General features: G+C 34.1%; 2 protein-coding genes across 4 annotated transcripts; both read right to left on the minus strand.

The window, feature by feature from the left end:
• Positions 1 to 1,694: 1,694 nt before the first annotated feature.
• LOC128155336 (protocadherin-11 X-linked-like) lies at positions 1,695 to 5,662 on the minus strand. Its single transcript, XM_052816990.1, has 3 exons — positions 2,547 to 5,662; positions 2,334 to 2,430; positions 1,695 to 2,210 (listed from the first exon to the last, which is right to left on the minus strand). Exons 1-3 carry the CDS (start codon positions 5,220 to 5,222, stop codon positions 2,134 to 2,136), a joined length of 2,850 nt encoding a protein of 949 aa, XP_052672950.1. The 5' UTR covers positions 5,223 to 5,662; the 3' UTR covers positions 1,695 to 2,133.
• A 6,080-nt stretch (positions 5,663 to 11,742) lies between these two features.
• LOC128156923 (glycine receptor subunit alpha-3-like) lies at positions 11,743 to 23,606 on the minus strand. Of its 3 annotated transcripts, none has more exons than XM_052819258.1 (8): positions 23,263 to 23,606; positions 15,430 to 15,494; positions 15,095 to 15,162; positions 14,191 to 14,426; positions 13,470 to 13,552; positions 13,241 to 13,381; positions 12,219 to 12,676; positions 11,743 to 12,101 (listed from the first exon to the last, which is right to left on the minus strand). In XM_052819258.1, exons 1-8 carry the CDS (start codon positions 23,358 to 23,360, stop codon positions 11,910 to 11,912), a joined length of 1,341 nt encoding a protein of 446 aa, XP_052675218.1. In that variant the 5' UTR covers positions 23,361 to 23,606; the 3' UTR covers positions 11,743 to 11,909. The 3 variants fall into 3 exon arrangements, with proteins under 3 accessions (XP_052675218.1, XP_052675220.1, XP_052675219.1); XM_052819260.1 differs by having other exon boundaries at positions 15,430 to 15,563; XM_052819259.1 differs by lacking the exon at positions 23,263 to 23,606 and adding an exon at positions 20,771 to 21,022.
• Positions 23,607 to 25,216: the final 1,610 nt, after the last annotated feature.

Below are 25,216 nucleotides of genomic sequence, written 5' to 3' on the forward strand. Positions count from 1 at the left end.
GGCTTGGCTTGTTCTTATTTTGGACTGCGCAATTATTTTGCATTTTTAAGATAAGACAATATTTTTGTGAGTGCAAAGAAAATAGAAACTCTGTATGAACTGTGAAAAGCAAAATCGTCATTGCATCTTTAGTATGAGAGCTCTTATTCATATGTAATATTAAAGAAGTATTTTATTCAATAAATATTAAAACATTGTATTATTTATGTAAAATATTTTGATTCCATAGGTAATTAAGTTTAAATAGTTACTTCTACATTTAAAAGTTCTATATGCATGTAATTAATTTGTATATTTGATAAATCTATTTCAAAGATGGTAGGCGTATCACAATGGAAAGTCTGGAAATGATTACACACTGCCTGATCCTATTCATTTAAATTAGATAGCTTTCGCTCATAGGTACATGCCTTTTCCATCATCAAAAGTTCATCATAACATTCAGAGAATTTAAAAACTATCTATACAATTTAACAATTTACAATTTTATACCATTGGGAATTGTTATAGATATTTTTAAATTCTTTGAATTTTAAATCTTTAATGTAACACATTTTCTGCAATGCTGGCTATCCCCCATACCTGCATAAACCATGAAAGATAGTAAATTTTTTTTACGTGAAGTCTTTTGATTTTTAACACTTAAGTCCAAACGGTGCACGGTACAATAGTTCTCCGATTAGCTACTTCACCTTATTGCTGTGTTTGACGAGGCATTATGTAACGAATGTCATTACTTATGCCGGTGCACTATATGAACAGATATAATTAAATCATATATAGGCTACTCATATTTACTTTTTTAAAAAATGCAAAGCATATTCAAACGTTACTATTTGTTAAGGTAATTTATCTGTTGTCTGGTTCCCAGGCCCTTCTATGCTTCGCGTCGTTAAGACCTGGCGCCAAGATCACGAGCATTCTTAAACGTGTACACAGTCTTGTTTTTGTGATTGAAAACATCGAAAAAAAAATTAAATGCTATTATAATGTATCAGTCAAGAGTAATTTTCTAATAAATACTATTTTTATGAATGATTTTAGATTTAGACTTAAATTTAAAATGAATCGTGATCCTGAGGTCAGGAAGACGTTGATCGAGTGAGCCCAGAATCAACCCGACTGGAAATGTTCATCAAAGAAAATACGGGAGATAACTCTAACACAGTGCATTTACTATGAAAAACCCGAACGTCAACATGGTGTGTAAATTTGAAGCGAGTAAAACACGTTGGTGAAAAAGTGTTGAATTGTTCAAGATTATGAATTAAATTTTAGATGAAAGATATTTACAGCCTCAAAATGGTTTTTATGAATAATTTATTTTCAATGCTACTTTATTAATTTAATTTTCTCCAAAATCGTTTCGGAGCGATTCTGCAATTTTCTGCTACATTACGGGTACATCATAACATGTATATTGGAGGCATTTTAACTGTGGTGAAGGCCTGTCCCGAGACACAGTTAGATTATTCTAACTAAGCAGAGTGTAGTGAAATTATTAGCATTATTTTAGGCTTAAAGCTTGGTTATGTAAATGTCAACAATACGGTGTGCCGATGTATTATTTCGTAAATGTCAAATACCATATGCAATGTCAACCTGTGCACGTACGGGTCAAAGTCTAGTATCTGTAATTATCATAATACCTTAAGTACAATTTCAAACATAAAACACAATTTGTTGAACTGAATAATTTATTATGAATCTTAAAAAACAAATATATTAGAATCTCAATACAATAACACATGGTTAGCATATACATGTACATGTACAAGTAGGTGCAAATGAAATTAATTTATTTTCCTAAATATATTAGTTGATGACATCTTTTTGTCACATTTGTAGCACTATTTAAACTCAATTTAAATTCAATGGTTAATCAAGAACAGAACTGCACGTGTACCTATCTCTTGTTTTCATAAAGCACTAAATCTCTGCAGACATTGTCTCCATTGCTGTGTCCTTTGCCACTTGTCCTTTGGGACTATCCGAGGTTTCTCAACATCGTAGCAATTGTTTTTCCGGCTGTCGGACTTGGGATCGTTTGCCGCGTGTTCTCAAATCCAAACTTGGGGGGTTTCATGTACGGCTGACTGTGTGCTCTATGCACAGAACAGTCCGCAGTTTTCTTCATATAATATCCATAACATCCATTTTTTCAATAGGTGGACGTTTTGGACCAAAATATCCAAGGTTTCTCATTCTATCTGCAATGAAAAAGAATAATCAGTAAATTGTCTTGATAAACGGTGTTAGAAGAGGAACATATTCTACATGTACACCACATACTCTATTGATTCTTTATAAATATATCATTAGAGTAGACTTACTAAGTTTATAGACGTCCAGGTAGCTTCCACCTTTCCCGCTGTCGTAGTTGGTCCCGCAATCCGAGTCGTCACTGCAATCATCCATCAGCATTTTGGTCTGTTTACAAAGTAAGAATATCTTTATAAATCAATATTTCATTCATTGTCTAAAATACATTTATCTTGCATATTTTTAAAACAAAATTTTTATAAACGTTTTGAATTACTGTGTACCTTGCACTCAATCAGCGAGTTGGTAAACATGGAGGTTCCTGTGGAATTATACAGCTCCATGTTGTCTAGGTCTTCGTGGTCTGTTGTCGATGATGTCATATCGGCTTTTTTCAGCTCTTTTTCCTCGGTAAAGGTGACCTGTTTTGGTGCCACGGGTTTATAGATAAGGCTCTCTATGGGGACTACTTGCTGAGACTGCTTGATAGGCTGGGCACGATTCTGTTTTTCTTTTTTCTTCTTTTGGGCGTTTCTCCTAAAGATGCAGAGAATAGTGGTTATGGCAGCCGCAGCAACCACAGTAATTGCTACCACAGAGGTGGTTACCATGGCGTTGCGTGGTCCTCCATCTGACTGTCTCGTTTCATCCACATATTTGAGAATGATATTTAACTTTGTTTCTGCAGTTTTCCTATGGTAGCCCTTGTCACTCACAAGAATGCGCAGTGAAAATGTTTCATCTACTTGAATTTCTCTCTCCTTATTTATTCTGAGGGTTCCAAATGTATTGTCCAGGATAAAAACTTTCTGTTCGTTTCCAGAAACAATGCTGAACTCAAGGTCGCTGTTCGGCCCTGAATCATCGGCATCGTTTGCTTGGATCACAGCAACCGTGGAGCCGACCGTTTTTTCCGAAAACACAACGATTGTCTCGTTTTCTTTGTTGGGGTAATTGATGACCGGGGCATTGTCGTTGTCATCTACAAGCCGAACTGTGACGTCAGCTGTTGACACAATTGTTGGGGAACCCAAATCATAAGCTTTAACCTGAAACACATATCGATCTTTCTCCTCTCTGTCTAGAGTTTCACTTGTTTTTATGGAACCGTCTTGGAAAACAATAAATGGAATGGTATTTTTATAACCCTCGGTGACAGAAAACAACAGATTGCCATTTACACCGACATCTTTGTCTGTAGCACTCAGCTGTCCGACCTTCATGCCGGCTGGCATATTTTCTAGTACGAAAAACTGGAAGTGTGATACTTTAAAAATCGGTGCGTTGTCGTTAACATCGATGACTGACACAAAAACTGTTGTTGTTGCAGTGAGAGGAGGGAAACCAGAATCTGTCGCTACAATTGTTACTTCATATTCGCCGGTATGCTCTCTGTCAAAACTCCTCTTGGCTTTCAGGACACCTGATCTGGAATCTATTGCAAAATCTAAGTTTTTACCTTGGATATAATATCTTATCCGAGAGTTGTTGTCCAAGTCCTTGTCTGAAGCCAGAAGAGAAACTATCTGTTTTCCAGGTTCGTTATTTTCGACGATTGATGCAAAATAAGATTTCTTGCTGAACACCGGGGCATTGTCATTGACATCTTGGACGAGAACTGTAATGCTGACAGTCGAAGAGAGAGGAGGGGCTCCTGCATCAATGCACGTGACTGTGAAATCATATTTGTTCGTAGTTTCTCTGTCGAGTGGTAGCCGTGAGACGATGATGTATCCGGAGGAAGGAACATCTTGGAGCTCGAATTCCCGGCCGGACACAGAGCAGGAGACATTGCCGTTGTCGTCTATGTCTCTGTCTGTGACGCTCAGGAATGCTACTACAGTGCCCGTCTCCGAGGATTCCGGTACCAGGGCCGTCAGGTTGTCGCTTGTTCGTCCGCCTCCTCCAGACAGAATGTTAACGTCAATCATCGGGGGATTGTTCACTACATCCAGTACAGAGAGAGTTAAGTTCACTTTTGACGACAGGGGCTGCTCTCCATGATCTTCACACACTATCTCAAGCTCAAAGTGCTCACCACTGATGCGGGTCAGATCTCCTTTCACCAAAATATCGCCAGTGTATTTGTCAATCATAAAAAACAATGAGAAGAAGGTGGTTTCTCCTGTAATCCCGTAAGTGACGCGACCATTGTCCCTAACATCCTCATCAGACGCTGTCACTGTTAAGACGATGGTCCCTATAGTGGCGTTTTCTTGGACTGAGATGTTATAACTGGGTTGCCCGAATTGTGGGTAGTTATCGTTGACGTCTGTGACTGTGATGTCGATGTTGATCTCACTGGATTCCGATTTGTGTCCTCCGTCCGCCGCCGATACCAGAACACTGTAGGCCTCTCTCGACTCACGATCCAAGGGCTGGAGCAGGATAAGCGATGCAACTGGAACATTATCTTTGGTCTGTATAACCTGCAGCCCGAACATTTCTGTAATCTGTGTGTCGTAAGTGACGTTGCGATATTTTTGCGTGGAGTCGCGGTCGATGGCTGTGACCGATGTGATGATGGTTCCTACTGGAGTAGACTCGGGGACATTGACGTTAATGCTATCCAGGGCAAAGCTCGGAGCGTGGTCGTTTATGTCGTCTATCAGAATCTCCACATCCAAGATCTCAAAGTAACTGGCTTTGGAAGAATATAACGCCACTTTGAGATTAATTGAGCACAATTCTCGATTTCCACACGTGGACTCCCTATCAATGAGTTCCGCTGTATACAGGTTGCCGTTCTGTTTGTTCAGTTTGACAAGGTTTGTATGTTCGCCGGTTCCTATCATACTGTAGACGAGATCTGAACGGGCTGATTCTGGTAAAGATTGTACGACCTCGTTCCCGGCGTGTCCAATGAGATAATTTAGATCGGACTCTTCTGCAACATGAAGTGTAGTTTTTGTTCCGTGGACCGCAAATACACAGGAAATCAGGAAGGTAACAAGCAACATCGTCGTTATATTTTAGAACTCTGAAATGAAATTGTGAAAGTGAAACTACAATGTTTTAACATTCAACCAGGACAGATGTTCCTTTACTATCATGTCAGATCCGAACTCCCGTCAGATATTTACTCAGATGATAAAATCTGATCAACGTTTTCAAACATATTGGATATTCTTTTATTTCTCATGAGAATCGCTTTGACGCCTTTGGTGAAAAACTTCTACATACACCTATCAAGTCCCTTTACACCGTCATGCAAAATTGGTTAATTGTTTTAACAAGGCCCTCGGCTTAATTCACTTTAATTTTTTGTTTTGTGTCGGTGCAAAGCGATGTCAACAATTATGTAAAGGAAAGTGTGAAAATCTGATGTTTATTTATGTTTGGGCGCTATGCCGTCAATTTTGTTGTTTTGTCAAGGAACACAGCCGTAACAAGAAAGGCGTGAAAGTTAACAACAAGTAAAAAATACTTCAGTGTTTCTTTGTGATTGCCGATAAGGACGGCGTTACTGAAGGTTTTACTGGGGAAATACTCCTTGATCTTCAAGAATAGACACGTATAAGAGTCACACCATACATGTGAACATCTTAGTACTTGTTTGGTTTATAATTTACATTATCACCACAGGTGAAATTGTTTACAATTCCAGTAATGCATCCAACTATCGGTTTTAAAAGCTATCTTAAAAATTCCTCATCATTATATAAATTTTTTTTCCTAATGAAAGGCAAAAAAAAAAAGTCTTTTTTTCCTTTGAAAATCATATGGGAATTAAGAAAAAGATTAGGTAAAAATAGGTAAAAGAATGAATGAAAAAGAAATAAAACTTATGTTTCAAAGTCAATCTAAAATAATAGTTAGTCTTACCAGTGACTGTGTTCATTAATCCATGAGATCCGAAATAAATAATGAATAAAATCCGTCTTATCTACCCGTTATAATAACCTCGCTCACAAATGCGGCGTGATTCACAGAATCAACTCTTACACAAACTTATCTAAAATGATAAAATTCTCGCTACCAATAAACTCATGCCGACACTTTGAAAAAATATATCTCCATGTTTTGATATTTTTATATTATGTCCACGAGCCATTGTATGTTTCGATTCAAACAAATGGAATTTTATGGCCATAATATTACGAAATTTAATGGCCATTAGTGACAAAAAATGTTTGGAGGTGTTTTACTACAAGTCCTTCCATAAATAAAGTAATGTCATGGGTACATATTTATGACTTGTACTGTGTTAAACTTCAAAGAAACTCACCTTTGGTATAGATCATCAAGATGACTAATGTACGGCAGTTGTACTCATGTCCTTAAAATAAACAAATCCAGTGGTAAAAGTTAAACACAGCAGTTCTGAATTCAGCCAATTAAATGGTCTACATGTATGTCAGAGCCAATACTGACCATTCTGAACTGAGAATCCTTTTTATATGCTCTTAAAACACATCGACCAATTAACCGGCTCGCTGTAGTAGAAAATTAAGATACATAATTCCGATATTTAATTTACTTAAATAATAATGCAAAATTTGTGAAGATCTACACACATAGGGCGTTATAATTGTTCCCCAGGGGGGATGCAAGAGTTGGTTCTTAGCGCCTGCTTTTTGAAGCAATATTTTAGTTGCTTATTGCTGCAATTTTCGCAGGATTAATGGTCAATGTCCTAAGGGACTGTACGCCTTTGATTTATGAGTGGGAAAATCTACTTAATCCATTGTTAATTGTTTTCGTTCATTAGCAGCACCGAAGGGCCGTCCATCATCTTGCTGACCCGTTTATGGCCACTAACAGATTAACTTGGATTAACAATATTTTAATTTTTTACGTTTTGCTGGTTTTCAATAACTTGAGATTCTAACCACAACAGCACAATATTTATACATAATGATCACATCCGTAAGAGTCCATAATGAGGTACAGATTTATGGTTACTATAATAATAGGATTTTTTAAACATTGAAAATAAAATATTTCAATTTACTATAATGAAGCTTATACATTACATCGATGTCTTGAAATTTCTGGCAGTTGAATAAAATGAGAACAAAAAATTCTCATTCTTTTTTTTCTAAGAACTTGTTTTAATTTTGCAAATGAATCAGTTCTCTAAATTTGAATATGAATTACGACGTGAATGCATGCAATTTTGCAGCACGAAAGACTTCAATGTGCATGGTTTTGTTTTCTATAATCTTTTTTAATTCAATTATTATCCTATTTTATTTCTATATGCCCCCCCCCCCCCCCAAAAAAAAAAAACAACACAAAAAACCAAACAAACAAACAAAAACAAAACCAAAAAAACGAAATATAAGATTGAGTCTCTCTACATTAATATACTTTCAGTCTTCAAAAAATGAAAAAGTCTTAAATTCGTCGCCATCATCAATGCTAAAGAAAATTTGCATATCTTACATGTAACAGTAAATGATATATACATGTATAAACATTTGATTTAACAAACATTTCTTTTCTCTTAAAAATGTTAAAAATTTTACTGTCCTGTGTATGACAATCTTCGATTTCAGTATTGTGATATTTTCAATGATAATTAAACTGTGGTATTGATCCCATAAAAGAAATTATTAATCCATGTGATTATAACACTACACAACGTCTATGTATCTACTTGGATAAATGTTTTATGCAGAGAAAACAGTTCCAGGGACTATTCAATTCAGATCAATTTATTATCCTTGAGCTTCACAACTCATCGGAATACAAATTATAATACATATAAAATTATATACAAATGTGCAGTAAGTGAGTGGACATATTAAGACAATATAATCATGTAATGTATGAATGTATGATAAGTAGCTTAAACTGTAGTATTATTACAATGCTGCGCTCTCATTTTGAAAGCGCTTGACAAATATTTTCCTAAATTATTGAGTTCCTTTGCATTGATAACACTTAAAAGTTTGGCTAGCTTAAAACACTTGGTTTTTACACTTGGTTTTTTGTAATATAAAACTCTTTAGTTTACTATGAAGTATTGTATAAAACTGTCTTGCATGCTGTAGCCTTTATGTTATAATTTTCTTTTGTCTGTCATTCGATTTCATTTTGACTGTATGCCAACATGGTGATGTCAATAAACCATTGAATGGAATGGAAAAATGCAAACTAAACTAAAACTTTGAATTTTTATTTTAATATCTAAAAGAATTCTAAGAAAAATTTTATTGTTTCAATTCTTTCAATCTTAATTTGACGTTTTAAACCCTCATGAACATGAATCTATCCCCCCCCTTTATTACGCATCGTTTTTGTGAGTGTATTTGTGTTGAGTCTTGGATCGGAACATGCATATGCCTAGGAACTTAAGTTTGCATGCTCTGTTAAATTTTACATCTCAGTAATTTGTATATCAAACACTTTTGGCGTCTCTTTTGTTTTCAAAAATTATTGAAACATATGCCCAACCTTATGACACTCACTTCACACCTTTAATGCAGGAGGCGCCATGGGCTTTCTATATATAAATAATGAGCAGGTTGCCAAGTTACCCTTATATTTCATTTGAACGTATTGTTACTTTTTTTTAGTTACTCTAAAAAACTTCAATCTGTTTTGGCCCGATTCATTAAAATACCGGTAAACATTGCTATTGTAAACAATGATTTCAATTTTTTAGTCGTATATTGACAAGGAATGCAAGATTCCGGCCATGGATGATTTAAATATTATTTCTAGGAATAAAATATTTACAAATTTTGCTGGTGTTTAGAGGGTGATTTCGCCCATTCATGTCTTGCTTTTTGGAATTAACAATTCACGTATAAGCGAAGTGGATCCATCCAAGAAGTCGCTGAACAGAATCAAACAAACTCTGTTTTGCTCATATACAAATATTTATATTTTATTTATTTATGCGCTTTGTATTTAACAAAAATAATTCCTTTTCATTGAGTATTTCACGATTTTTCCTTTGAAAAGAAATTGATTTTTGTGTGTAATTTGGTATAGATGTTTCGAAGAAAAATGGTTTGTATAAAAACTTTTTCGATAAACTTGAATGTACTGATTGCCAAAATATTGGATCAAGCAGCTCAAACACTCTAATGTTTATGTAACGTAATATTTCGTTATCAAATTTTGAAAAATAATGCTTTACTTCATTTATCTAGCTACGAATGGAAAATGCTGTAAATTACTCATTTTTAAAAAAGTCTCAAAGTTACAACTCTATCATGCCCCCATTTACGGAGCATTTATTTCAGACGGTAAAAATACATGTACAAGCGTCTTGAATAATATGCAACTTTACATTTAATTTACTATGTAAGGTGTGGAGCTGTGGGAACTGTGGAGCACTTGATCAGCCCCCCCCCCCCCCCCCCCCCCACCATTTTAGACTCCAAAGAGTCTTATGTTTGTATTATATTTATGTGAATTATTGTAAACTGATGGACTGTATTGCCCAAGGTTGTATTGCATTTTTTTTTAAATAAAAAATAACTTCGCCTTAAATTGGTCACGGTATATATTTTACTTTTGGATTATCAACACCAATGCTGACGACAGATTTAGTTAATACAGTGATATCACTGAATTAAATAATCATATAGTAGGGGCATGTTCTACAAACAATACCGGATTTTGATATGTAGACACGCGATGTGTAGACACGCGATATCTTCCCGTGCCCGGTTGTGTTGAAAACGTCGGTCCAAATCAGCAGGAAAGCCAAAGATTTAAGTAGGCATATGTACATGTAAATTACTATTTCATTAAGCGTCCACTCTCGACGAAAAATTTAGCTTCATTTTGCATAGCATGTAAAATGAAGCTCATATTCATAACGAAAATTTCGCTCATATATTATAATATCATTAAAGTAGAATTTGACATGTACAGATGACCACAAAAAATGGATTGTGATAAATCAGAATTCATTACTGTACTCCAATTTACAGTTAATTATAATCAATGGGTGTTAAAAGAGCAGGGAAGATGGATTAACACTCGGTGTGTCTCCCTAGGGCAATTCTATACACATGTTTGTCAGTGGAGCAGTACTCTTTATATATTTAATTACTCATGACTAAAGTACATTTGATTTGCATACTCTGCAGTTTATGTCCGATAAGTTTGATATCATTTTAACGGGTATCACTATATCGACGGCCCTGAGATTTTTTTGTACCACAGACAATAATTTATTGAATTACTCATTAAATTTACTTCTCAAATAATTGTTGTTAGTCCGTTTCACTAAAATGCTGTAAAAAGATGGGTTTTTTTGTAGATTTGTAGATATTGTTTTGTACCTCGTGTATCATTGATCTTGTGTGAGAAAATCAAACAGACGTTTTGCGGCCTGTCATAACCAGCACCCCACAGACTGCCCGTTCGACCCCGTTACATGTAGTATTATTTCAATATAAATATATACTCGTAAAGGAGATGCGTGGATAAGGCGCGTAAAATGCCTATATAAGGACAGATGAGATGCTGTAAAATTAAAATATAAACAAAACTGATATTTTTAAATAAATCATTCAAAACAATGTATATTTGTCATAACATCGATTTGTAAACCTTAAATATGTTCAACACTTGAAATATGTTTATTTAAACTGACGTATGCGTATCAAAACATCCAAATAGTGACATTTTTTTGTGTCTTTTTTCATTGAGTGGGTCTATGCTGCATATTTGTATCATAGTCTTAATAAGGTCCAACTGAAAACAAGTCGATTTCAATCAACAAAAATGTGGAGAGATGGCCCACTATACATTAAAAATATAATTTTCAATCCAAAAAATTGAGCGTATTAGAAAAATAATTAAAGTCCGTGGCCAAAGTCGCAAAGAGCATTTAAACAACGCACTTCGTCTTTTGTTGTGTCTGAAATGGCTCAGTGGTCACAGAACGAGACATAAGGTAACCTTACAAAACCAGACTTTTTAGGTTGTGGTTTCGATACCACCAAAACTTAAAAAAATATTCAAAACTAAATATAGGTATAAAAATGTTCTTTTGCAAACTTTCCACACTCGATACTATCTCTTACCCAGTGAGGGTGGTTGGAGGTTGTATTTCAAATGTATATATAACTGTTTATATAAACACATGTATTTTTATATTTTAAAATATCATTGATTTTGTATGTCACAACCAGAACTATACTGCAGGCAAAATTGAAAACTAGTAAATGTTTGAAACTTTATTTGTGACAAAATTGCAAAAGGTCAAGGAAAATAATCCAACAGGATATGTAATTCTATGAAATAACAATCTATAGTCTTGTTAATTCTATAAATAACCATCCATGGCTGATGTTAGATCTACAAAATAACAACGCTTTATAATTATATGAACAGAAAATGAATGCACAATGTTATTATAGTAGATTCAAATGTATTTCATCGGTACCGTATTGCAGTATGATAAATTGTATCGAAAAACGAGTGTACTCATTAATATTGTTTACAACTGTCAACAATTTCATCTAAGATAAAATTAAGGACAGGCGACAAAGAAACTATACCATCTTAACATACATTTATACATGAACATGTATTAGGACCAGAACGAACAGCTAAAATTTCTACTTCGTATTATACAGTTCTACATGAAGGTCTTGTTCTCACGGTGCACTTGAAGTGTAGGTGTTGTTATTAGGAAATACATATTATGGGAATGCTGTTGGTGAATAATATTATTAGTTGACAGTAAGTTTCCAGAAATAAACCCAGTATATGATGTTAAAGATGGCGAATATCGCAGGAAAGAGAACTCTGCATGCAATATCCAGATAGGAGGCGTAGACTAGACCCTTGTTCTGCTCTACCTTCTCTGCTTTCTCATTGGCCTCTGACTTCAGATTGACATTGCCGATCTCGTTCACAATGAGCTAAATAGAGATAAATACAACAAGTTCAGCGAGTGTAGGTATTGATTTTCAAATATAATTCTTTATATAATATGATCACCACTCTTGTAAAAAGAAAAGGGTCAATATATTTCTTACATCTTTTTTTTCACCATCCGTTTGACTTTGTCGACGACGGCGCAAACCTATAGTGACATCATTTCCGTTTTTCTCCTTCTCTATACGGCCAATCTTAGTCATCCCGAAGATGCGCTGTAGGAATTCCTTTTCTGAGCTGCTGTTCCGACTTAAAACATTAGCCATAGAGAATTCAATCAGAGCGGCAAATACAAATACTAAACACGTGGTCATCCAGATATCAATAGCCTTGATATATGAAACTCGAGGAAGTGACGCATTGACTGCAGAACTCTGGGTTGTTATTGTGAGAACTGAAAGTACGCCTAAGGAAATTCGGGCAGGAACTGAGTTTACATTAAGCCAGAACGACACCCAAGAAAGCAAAACTATGAGGAGACTAGGAATGTACATTTGTATCATATAATAGCCTATGTTGCGTTCCAAATGAAAATCAGCCTGGAGATAACTGAAATTTCCTGTAAATTGAGACGAAAATGAATTAGCGAGTAAAATAAAATCATACTTCATTTGAATAACAGGCACGTAGCATCGTTTTTGAAAGTGGGGGGGGGGGGGGGGCAGACCACATCCAAAAAATCTTGACAAGCAAAAAAAAAAAAAAAAAAAAAAGAAAAGGGGGGAAATTTAGTTTCCAAAAATCTTCAAAATCCTAAACCGGGGGGGGTGGGTGGGTAGACTCAACTATACTTCCAAAAAAAAAAATCTTCCCTACCAAAATTTTTTTCCCTCCAAATCATAAAATTCCTAATCCGTTTGGGGGGGGGGGGGGGATATTCAATTTGACTACTCATTTCCTTATTTTCATATCAATTTTTTACTAACTTCCAAAAAAGTGTGGGGGGGGGGCAACTCCATTATAATTCATTTTTTTATATGTAAATTTTAAAAAAATTGTTGCTGCGAAAAAAAGTGGGGGGGGGGGGGGGCAGCGCCCCCCCCCCCCCCCCCCCGATGCTACGTGCCTGAATAACTAATTTTCCTTTTCAAAATAATAAAAATTTGCATTTGTAGTTGAATACCTCTAAATCTGTGGGTTCTCTCCCGGTGCGAATAGTTTCTTCCAGTGACCTCAAACTGCGGCAGACTGGTCTGATTTAACGCTACAGCATTTTCAGAAATATTTGACCACCGTAACTGTAAACTGCTAGTTGTGTATCCAACTGTTGAAAAAATAGTCAAATTAAGAAAAAAAAATTAGCTGAAATCGCGAAAACAAAGCGGAAAATATTCTCATTAGTCATTACTCACAACTTTCTATTTTAATCGAACATGTTTGTTTGTCAAACGGAAACCTCTCCAGGTTCATGGGGCAGGAGAGTGTTAACGCTAATCTGAAATATGAATGTAGAAGATAAATTTACCTACAATTAACAATTAAGTTATTGTGGAACCTTTTTTGTGTGACTGTGTGACTGTGTATGTTGTGTAATTGTGTGTGTGTGTGTGTGGAGGGGGGGGGGGGGTGGGGGTGAGGGGACGGCCAATTTTCGTAAAAAGTCAAATAAACGCCCTTTCAGAAAATTAAACGTATATATACACATATATGTACACCAAGTTCTAAAACAGGAATGTAAATTTGTGTCTTATGATATCTTAAAAATCATGCACATTAAGTTAGCACTACTATTATATAGCCATGATTCCACAGTACCTGACATACATGTACAAATCATACTTGCCCCGGTTAATGGTATTACTAGTGTACTCTGTGTGAGAAATTTTGTTTATCGTAATTTTTACATAGCATAGTAAGAAATTTAATAAACAGTTCTTTAAAACATTGTCACACTACTATCAAATTTACCCTTTTATTATTTTTTTAGATTACAGATCAAGTCTGTGTTTATAGCTTGTCCAATAGTGTTTATGTTTTAACACTTCACATGATTTGTTTTCTATAAACTTTTCTAAATATATTTGAATAAAAGACGTTAAAGAACAAAATGTGACGTGTTGGACATTGGAGGACCTAGTGGTGTAGTCGACGGTTCCGTTCCGATGTAGCCTCATCATCTTGTTGTCGGTCATCACGTTAAAAAAGCTGGAGCGCTTCTCGTTGGGGAAGTAAAGGTCGGGGACCCAGAGGCGTCCCATCTTAGTGGCGTCCATCTCCACGTACTCCAGCGTGCTCTTCACTGACGTGAACTGGTTCGTGATCAGGTGGTTGATCCAGCGCAAGTGGAGCATCACGGAAATCTTAAAGTCCTAAAACGCAAGGAAGAAAAATCCTCGAAAGTAGTAAAAGCATACTTGATTTTACTACAAATAGAATAAGAGCTGATTTATAAATCTTATTACCAGATATCATAGAAGTATAAGACAGCTAAACTGTTAGCCCTATTGCACCAAGTATCAGATACCTGATTTACGGATATGAAACATTTTTAAACTTTATAAGTCAATGAGAGATCTCTCCAGAAATCTTCATACAATTACAAAATAAAAATCGTAAATTTCTAGATGTATCTTGCCTTAAAATGTAAACATATCTGTAAATACTAGAGGAGATTGCTAAACAATATTAAGATATATAGTTATAACTGAGTTCTAACAGAGTTAATATTTGTGATCTCTACTCCTTTTTATAGGTACCGGAGTAACAAACGGTGTAATTCTTGAAGGTTTTATTCTATCACGTTTTCAAAAACATTTTAGATACATGTATATTCATGTACAGTCATGTATATCTGAAATATTGTTAAATACAAGTTTGCCTTTTAGGCCGATTTTGGGCTTATTTTAAGCATCAAAGTTTGAATTGCATGATATGTTTATTTGTTGTTGGGTACTACTCGTAAAAAAAAAAACAAAGCATAAATGAATTAAAGAAAGACAATGCTACATATATGAGTGTTAAACGACCACGATCATACCATGCTGGCCTCGTTGATGGAATCGAAACTGTTTACATTCAGGTCCGCCTCGATGACCGTGATTTTATCTATCAAAAAATCAAGACGGTTAATTATTGACAAACATTGCAGAAATATAAACACATAGAATAATTTATGGGGGAGGAAAACGTCGACCAGCTTGCATAAAGCTTCTTTAAACTGTTTGGAATGGGGTGAGATTTAGATAAGTTGTTTAAAATTTTATCATCATTATTTTACATAAAGGAAAAAAATGTTGTAGATAAAAAGCTCATATTAAATACATCTAATCTTATTATATCCGTAAAATGGTTGAATTTATTCAGAAGACTCACCTGAATCATAGTTTGGTGGGTTTTCCAAATCCTTGTAATTCCGAATGCGCATCAATAGATCCGTCCTGAAAAACCAGACAATGATGTGTCAGCAGTGTATGCTGGGATAGATCCTCGATTTAGGTGTGTTTGAACTAGAAGAAGGAGTTCACCCCAAGTAATGTCATAATTATGTTCTCGAGTTATTGTCCTATATAACTGTGTTTAGGTAGTACAAAACAAAGAGGCCAAACTTCTAAATACGAATTAAATTTGGCAATTCTCTCAACCTCAAGACAAAAAGTATTCAATGCGAAAAATAAATGATTTCATTTAGTTCATTTTGATAACTTAATGGATAAGTCGCAGACAACAACTTAATTTATTGCAAAATAGCATAGCAACTCAGATAAACAGAACGGTATTTGTTTACATAGGCATATACTTTCAACCTCCTAGACGCTAAAAAAATTAACAGGGACATATTCTATTATATTTTTCCAGGAAAAGGCAAGAATTTTTATGTGTTTGCGAGACGCTGTTGTCGTTACACTGTTTCAGCCGATTAAGCGTGATGGACAGACAGCGTGTAACGTTTGATCATTTTATTGGATACTACGCCTTAAGTGTTGGAATCTATGACGCTTTATTGAACTCTACCAACACTCCAAGGACTATTCTTTACAAAAAGACGAAGCCTGGAAGCTGTTGTTTTTCATTCAAATTTCCAGACCTGCGCATTGAGTTTTCTCCGAAGACCACCATCTGCAGGCGGCAGTTGTACATGATGCATGGCTTGGGACTTTACAAATCATAACGACTTATGTAAGTTTGACAGGACAGGCAATAAAATGCAATTACAATCAATGCATATAGAATTGAGATAGAACGTTCCATCTAAATCCACGCGAGGTTGTACATGTACTCACTTCAAGGTTGACTTGTGGCGACGTCACGTGACTATTGTAAAAAAAAGTTTCTTAAAATCTGATTAAGCCTTGTCACATCATTTCAATACATTTTCTGATAAATTCATATACAGATTGGACATTTGTTAAATGTCCTTTTTTATTTGCTTGTTGTATTGTCAAAATGATTCCATGGCAGACTGCATAACTATGGCACGCCAAATTCACAAAAATGAGTTAAATATAGTTTCACAGTCGATAAACTAGGTTTATCAGCTGTTAACTATAGTTTACGGATCCTAAACTATACGCAGCACAGTTAAAAGCGAGATGTCGTTCTCGCTGTACTACAAAATATGACGTCATATGCTTCAAAATGACGCATTAAGTTAAATCATTGAAGGCTATCGTGCAGTTTTATAGCGAAGAAAAATAAATGTCATACATTAACGGAAAAGTATAAATGAATATTTTGTTTAAAATTATTATTAGTAGAATGCTACCTATATAGTCTTATTTTCATTTTGTTAAAAGTATGCATCGTATAAAGAGGCCACCTCGGTTTTGTATAAAATATCGTATATCTAAAATCTGAGTACCTAAATAAATCACTCAATTGCACTTACCTGATCCCGACAAACTTTTACATGTGAATTTGAAATATGCTATGTAACTTAAAAACTTCTACGATCCTTGTAAAATCTTACAAATTAATTATTTTTTAATGAAATTAACCCTGTGACCTTCAAAATTATTCAACATATGCATCATAAATTACGGTTTCTACTAACAAATATTCTTATCTTAAAAAGTTCGCACCGTTTTTCAAAATCTACGATATAACATCAAGTTATTTCATAATTCAGTTGTGAATTTTGACATGATTATGCCCTTGCAAAGTTGAATTTTTTAAATGACCTCAAAACCACAAATACATCTTCTTGTACCATGCGACTGCCATATCACGTGACCACTATGAACATAAAATATTGTACTGTTATATATATATTTTAGAAATATATTGCATTTGAGTGACTGTTATTGATTTTAAAAAGGACATGCCAGTTTAACTAAAGTATACGTGTTTTCATCACAAAAATTTGCCCATATTTTTATTGACCGCCTTAACTGTACTGCGTAGTTAACGATTCGTTAACTATAGTTTACATCTGTGAAACTATATTTCACGAATGTAAACTATAGTTTACGAATGATAACCATAGTTTATCTATTTGTAAAAAAACGTTAACAATAGATTTGCTGATAAATATAGATTCACATTTGTTAATTATAATTTACAATCGTAAACTATAGTTAAGAGTTGTTAATTATAGTTTCACAAGTCGTGAAACTATATTTATCAGACAAATCAACAAAAATGAGCTAAACATAGTTTCACAGTCGATAAACTAGGTATCGACTGTTAACTATAGTTTATGGATCGAAAACTAAGTTAACGACGTTAATCTATATTTCACGTCTGTAAACTATAGTTAACGCGATAATCTATGTTTCACATTTGTTAACTATAGTAACACTGAAAACAATCATTTGCGATTGTTAAACATAGTTTATCTGATAAATATAGTTTCACCATTGTGAAACTATGATTAACAACTCTAAACTATAGTTCACGAATGCAAATTGTATCTGATAAATATAGTTTCTCAATCGTGAAACTATATTTATCAACTCTATAGTTTATGAATGTAAACTAAAGCTTATTGATGTGAATCTAAATTCAGCAAAATATATTGTTAACGTGTATTTCCAGACAAAAAAACATAGATTTGCATTCGTAAACTATAATTTACAGATGTGAAATATAGATTAACGACGGTAGCTATAGTTTAGGATCCGTAAACTATAGTTAGCAGCGGATAAACCTAGTTTATCGACTGTGAAATTATGTTTTGCTAATTTATGTGAATTTGGCGTGCTTTAGATTTGTAAACCGTAGTTTACTGATCATAAAACCCTATTTATCAGATAAACTATGTTTAACAACCGCAAATGATTGTTTTCAGTGTTAACTATAGTTTACAGATGTGAAACATAGATAATCGCGTTCACTAAAGTTTACAGATGTGAAATATAGATTAACGTCGGTAACTATATACATGTAGTTTACGATCCGTAAACTATAGTTTATCGACTGTGAAACTATGTTTAGCTCATTTTTGTGAATTTGGCGTGCCATACATAACAAGACGTTGGGGGATTAGAAACTACTGACCTTCTACGATGGTCAGAGTAAGTCTAAAAATGGGTCTTAAAACGTATATTCATCTAAAATTAATACTAAAAGTAAATGTCCACATTAATTCAATAAGTTAATCTCACTGAAGGAAATATATTGTTGATACACTGTAAAATACGAATTTTGCAGACAAAAATACACCATGAATACAAAATTGCAGCTCTGTTTTTGGGAGACGGGTTTATTTTCTAATTCTCTCCTAAATCATTCCGTTTCTCATTTTTTTTAATTTTGTTTGTCAACAGCCATTTTTAAGTCGACGAATACCAGTACTAAATTGCATATATGTTTTCACCGACCAACTTGAAAACAGATTACGTTTGATCGGTTTGTTCCCGTTTTGCACACATTTGAAAATTAGGTATCGAAAAATGTGTGCGAAACGGGAATTTGACCAGGTGAGATAATTGCTTAATTGCTATAGTCTATATCACAGTTCCTGTGAGGGCAATCGACAGTAAAATAAATATAAAACATCTACTCTAATTGATATTTACATTTATTTTATGTTACAATATAAATTGCGTAAAAGCACATTTACATAAAAATTGACATTCATGATCTTGAATCTAATTTCAAACATCAATTTGGTCATGAATAATTTCATTAAACAAAAAAGATTATTGCAAAAATGTTGGATATGTAATGCAATAACTTGCTGTCTATAGGAAGTACTTGTTACAAGTTTGAAGAGAAAATATATTTTAATATTCAATTAATGCTTTTGCCAACATAAATGAAGGAAATATGTCTAGTGAAAACGCTGTTAAATATTTTTCATTTATGCTTTTGCTTGAATAATCATAGAAAATAGACAAATTGTATGATGATATATATGATGATAAATAGGCAATAAATGGAATTATTTTTGCTTCATGTATTTAGCCACTGATTTGAAAAACCAGAAAGTGACCCGCATTATATACTTAAGCGATGACAGCATAAGAGCTTATCGAATCAATGTCAAAATAATCATTTTTGTCGGAACATAAGAACTTATCCAATCAATGTCAAAATAATCATTTTTGTCGGAAATGTTTGTGCTTCATGTATTTAGCTTAGTACTAAATCTGAAAAATCAGAAAGTGACCCACAGTATATACTAAAGCGGCGATGTCATAAGAACTACTGTCAAAGTCGCTACTTCAAAGATTGAAATATTTTGTGATAAAGATCTGTCTCCTTTCACAATATTCTTTCTGTTGATACCAATCAACCAATTATAAACATGCGTTTTACATATTTTTGCAACCAAGTTGTAAAAAGAGACACGAAGTACGTATCCCATCATCTTTACAACGTCACAAGACTAAAAATATCATTATCTTTATTTTATCAAATGAAAAAAAAAATGATGATATTTATTAGTTATTAGACCTAAAACCCAACAAAATGTCTATATTCTTCTTGTTTCATAAAGTGAATGATAAAACACAGGTAAAAATCCAGGTAAAATCTTGGACTGAAAGCAGACTATAGATGCTATCACAACACAATTCACACCTATTGTTCTATACACAATTATCAAATGTGTGCAAAACGGGAACACACCGTTTGATCACGAGTTTTGGACCCTAACACCTCATTATCGCAAAAGAACAAAGGACGCCTCAGAGTTATTCAACCTGCAACTTATTGCCATTAGAGAAACGGAAGAACCCTGCAAAATGATCATAATCTATTTATTTTATCAAAATCTCAAAAGCCTCTGAAGAATGCATCATCATGTCTAAAGCCTTGTCACATCGTTTTCGTTTTCCCACCATCACTTTCCAGAGAAATCCAGATTAGTCCGACTCCAAAGCGTTCCGGGCTTGTATTGGTAGTGTAACAGTCAATCTATCATTCTTAGATTGCATTTGTTCGCTCGAGTTACCGCACAAGGTTATTAATCAAACCAAACCCCCTGTAAACGATGCTACAAGGACTAGTGCTAGCAACACTAAAAACCTAATGCGAGTAGATGGAATTGGCCAGATACAAATGACAAGTATTATTCATTAGAATGAAGGAGACTTTACGTTCAACGCTGTTGTTAATCCAACTGGTTTATCAGAAAGACCTTCCTCGAGGATAATTCGAATACGTGTCTTGCATGAGCAATGTTTTGAAGATATTTGTACCGCAGAATAAACCGTCGTTAAAAACTCCTGATGAAGAATCGAACGTTTTAATTTCTATCAACTAATCATACCTTTGCATTCTGGAATAACTCCATGAAACGTTAATGAAATACAGAAAAGAAAGCGCCGTCCGTAGCTTTGTTTTACAGATTCTTTTCATCTTGCCAACTCTGGACGGTCTGAAGCACTTGTTAAGCACTTTGGGGCAGATTAGCACCGCCAATGTGCAGGATTAGATACAGCAATAGCCAACTAACTGACACACATAACATGCATTGATCTGGGCCTGCAGGGAGTCTTCCTCCACATAAGGGTCAGCACCCTTTTTCTCAGTTGAAGTAATGTCGATACTTGGACAAAAGAACGAGATGTCGTAAAATGGCTAATACATCAAGAAAGACAACCCAAGTTACTAATGTGTGAGAGAGAGAGAGAGCTAGAGAGAGAGAGAGAGAGAGAGAGCGAGAGAGAGTAGACTTTTTTAAAAAGCATATTTCGATTCTGTAAAAGATGCTGTAATACAAGAAATGCCATTAATTTTGGTACATATTAAAAAATAGATTTGCGTTAGAGCTACACTCACTCGTTTATTTATAATTTGTTGAATTTCAAATATTTCACAAGAATATAGGAAACATTTTCCTGTAACTTACGTTGTAGTGCTATTAAATTTTGCCTTTTTAACACACAATACTAACTGTTAGAAGATTTACAGCGCCACTGTTTTATGGAAAAAATTGTTTGGTTGACTTCTTATCAAATCAGAAACTGTTGTTGTTCCATTTCTTCCTATATAATTTTAGTGAGGTGAATATTTCAATAAGTAATTGACACTATTTGAACTCTAGGTTTGTTCTGATAATCATATGTACCGTAATCAATTTATCATGATCATAGTTTAGACCAGGATTACATACCGGTCTATATATTTAATCAATTTAAGCGGTTAGAACTATATTAATAAATGAGAAACATGCAGTAAACATACTTATTCTTTCATTGAATAAGGTTATTAGTACTCTTCAATTTTCTTAATTCACAAGTATATTACATACAGTTTTATTTTGCATTGTATGCTTGCTTCATATTGCCAGAGTTTCCTCCCTTTGATTTTCGTTCTCTACTAGAATATCATGGGTGAGCCTTTGAAACCCACTAGCTATTATATAGATCAGAATATACTATACCTTATCTAAATGAGATAGAGATTTGTACTGAGTATGGGGGTCTTTACTGGTGTGAACATCGCTATATTGAGCTTTGTAGTTAATCTTATGTAGATTTTTTCTTGTTTACAGTCAATAAACTTGACATATAAATTATAAATTTATAGGCTACACGAGTTCCTACAATGAAATTACATGTAACTTAACATATAGACAAACAATATTCAATATCTTAATTCATTCATCTATTAAGAGTGTTAGCACTAATATATTTGGGGAAATCTTTGAAGATATAATATGCAAATATTAATCGTGTGTTACAAAATTTTAAAGCATGCATAATGCATCAAAGGCTGATTTTTAAAACCAGTAATCCTCATCATAATCTTACTCTACAAATACAAATAAAGTTTACTTATCTTTTGATATATTACACAGAGTTATCTTTGTCTGTCAAATTCAATTTAAAAGAACTCGAGAAACTTCTTCTTTTTCTTTTTTAAAAGACGTACAATTTATGTAAACTTTAAATTTTTGTTCTTTTATGTTGCTTTTTTTCTCAATCCACATAAATTTAAATTATTTAGTTCTAAAAGTAAGTAAATGACTCGCATTGTAAATCAATTAACTTGATATCACATATCTTTGGCAAAGTTTATAGTATTATACTTAATTTATTCGTTATCACAAAATTTTCGATTTTTTTGTTAGCGGTTTCAATCATTTTTAATTATTACCGCTATGCAGAAGGACGTTGGTCTTAAAACAGAGATTTTTGCGATAGATTTGTTTATACACAACTACACATCAAAGATCAACACTTAATAACGTAAGTAAACAGCGGCCTCAGTTCCCCGACAGAAATCAATGGCGGGTGTAGTTTGACCTTTGCTAGTAATCACCAAGGGTTATAGTGTGGGTGGATTGGCAATGCTTGTTAGTGCGTTCTTAATCACAACAAATATGAGAGCTTTGGAATCATAATGCAATGCATGAATATCAAATATTATTCAGTATAAACATTGTATTGTGAAGCGGTTACAACACACTAAGACATAGTAAAATGTAGATCGTTCCCTTAAAATGATCAAGATTTCAGAACCTCAACTCCTACCGAACACACGTTGTGTGATTGTCCTGGAGGCCATTTTCTACCAACTGAACATTCTCTCATAAATATAAACATATCTCCAATATACTTTTATGTTGTGAAAGTGCGCAAACAAAATAATACGTAATCATTAAAACTGAACTAATAAGATGAAAGTAATAATTTCATACATACATGTAATCATTCTTGAATTCACGATACAATTTACATGTCGATAGATCTATTGCAATAAACAATGAACATGCAACATTAACGCATTCAGAATCTGTAGTGCAATATCACTTACCTTTTTTCTTTCGGATCTTTTGGTCCTACACGTACATCTGATGCAGTGACGAAAACAGAAAAAGAAGTAACAACGGACCAGAATCTGAGCATCTCCATCCTAGGTCGCCTGCTTCTGCCTCTCACGACATTGAAAATTCGGATCCGTAATATTTACAATTGGATGAGCTGCTCGCGGAATCAAATTATATATTTTCTCTCGAAGCAAAGTTAAAGCATTTGGCAGGGAGCCGAGTGCCGTTTTATCAATCAAATCGTTACTGCTAACTTCAGTTAACTATGTTCACGAAGTTCACTGAAGTCTGCGGCGGATGATGAAGGAAGCGCTAAATTCAGATATCTAATCCGGCCTGGTGCATGTCGCTCTCTGATAATGAACTGAGTATTTTATAGTTCTCAATAAATCAAACAATTTGATTTTGATTAGTAATAAATTATGCCAGAAAAAGCACATAATATCTCATCCTGTTTAAAAAAATTAAATGAATAAAAGAAAACAATTGTATTTATGTCCTTTTAAAAAAATGTTCTGGTGTTTTTATATCGTACAATATGGAGCACATTGCTTCTGCATGTCCATGATATTTTCATCACATTCAAATAATGATTTTCAGTACGCTTGACGAGGTGGTTATTATTCAGAAAAGCCACAATAAACACAGGCACTAAATACAAGATGGGGTCGGTGGAAATAAAAAGATCTTTTGGCATCACTTAGTTTATTAGTTTAACAGAAACAACTATTATCGACAAACGCAAATGACAGATGGAGAACAAAGCATAGTAACCAGCTAAATACATGTACGTCCGATATCTGTTAAGATTTCAGCCATAGAATACGGTCTGTAAGATTTAAAAAAGTATCTTTCAGTTGCCCGGACGCGACACGCGAACAAATCTTTCTTCCCTAGCACACAGCCTATCTTTAAAAGTTCGACTAATTAGTTTTTAAAAGAAAAAAGGTCGCCGGCAATTTGATGGCATAAAAAACAGAGGACGCATCTGTTTTTATGGCAATCAGACACCTCTGTTTTAATGCCATCAAATTGCCGGCGACCTTTTTTCTCAGTCGAACTTTTAAAGATATCTCCCTTTAGCATGGCTGTGTGCTAGGGAAGAAAGTTCTAGTACCTGGAATGTCCTAACCACTAAGGTAGCTATTCCACATGTATATAGTCACAACAATCGAGGTAATTTACGTGTAAGTGCCAGCTTAAGTCCAAGATTATACAGACTTTAAAAAAAATATATATATTTACAAGAAACGTTCGAATGTTATATAACAATGAGAATTTTTTTTTTGTCTCGTTCAGCTCATATTGAACCTTTAAAAAAATATGGAACATTGAGCTACTCTTTAATGTAATCTGCATTGACATTCAAAATGGCGATGAAGAGTTTGGTAAACATAACTTTTAACATGCTTGAAGCATAGATTGAGAACGGATTTTGAAAGATAAATTTTATGTTTCAATTTATTTATAGTCATTTTTACCCGCCTTAATCGCTTTTGAGATAACGGGCATTTATATTTTTTTTTCAAAAGTAAGATAGTATCGATCAAGTTCGTAAATACTTTGTAAGAAGTAATTATGTCCTATGTCACTTATAACGTGAGATCTGATTGGTTAACAGGCCGAGTGTAAATTTCCGTACCACCTGCTGAAGCCGGGTGTAAATAAAATATGACGTCACATCTTTGGTCAAAATAATGGAACATTAAATGAAGTAGATGAATAAATGATTTGTCAAAATCCCTATTTCTTTATATTCTAGTTATTGATATAAATAAATGATTTTCAGCACAATTTCAATTAATATGAATTCTGGTTCTTTATATCAAACTTATTTCATTGGTAAAACAATATGATTTTAAAATTTGTATACTGTAGGAAATAAATTTGTTATCCAGGTCCAACCAAGTGTGTACGGGGATTTACCCGGGCTGTATTCCG

The sequence above is a fragment of the Crassostrea angulata genome, chromosome 7 (genome assembly GCF_025612915.1).
Source record: "Crassostrea angulata isolate pt1a10 chromosome 7, ASM2561291v2, whole genome shotgun sequence".
Taxonomy (NCBI): Eukaryota; Metazoa; Mollusca; class Bivalvia; order Ostreida; family Ostreidae; genus Magallana; species Magallana angulata.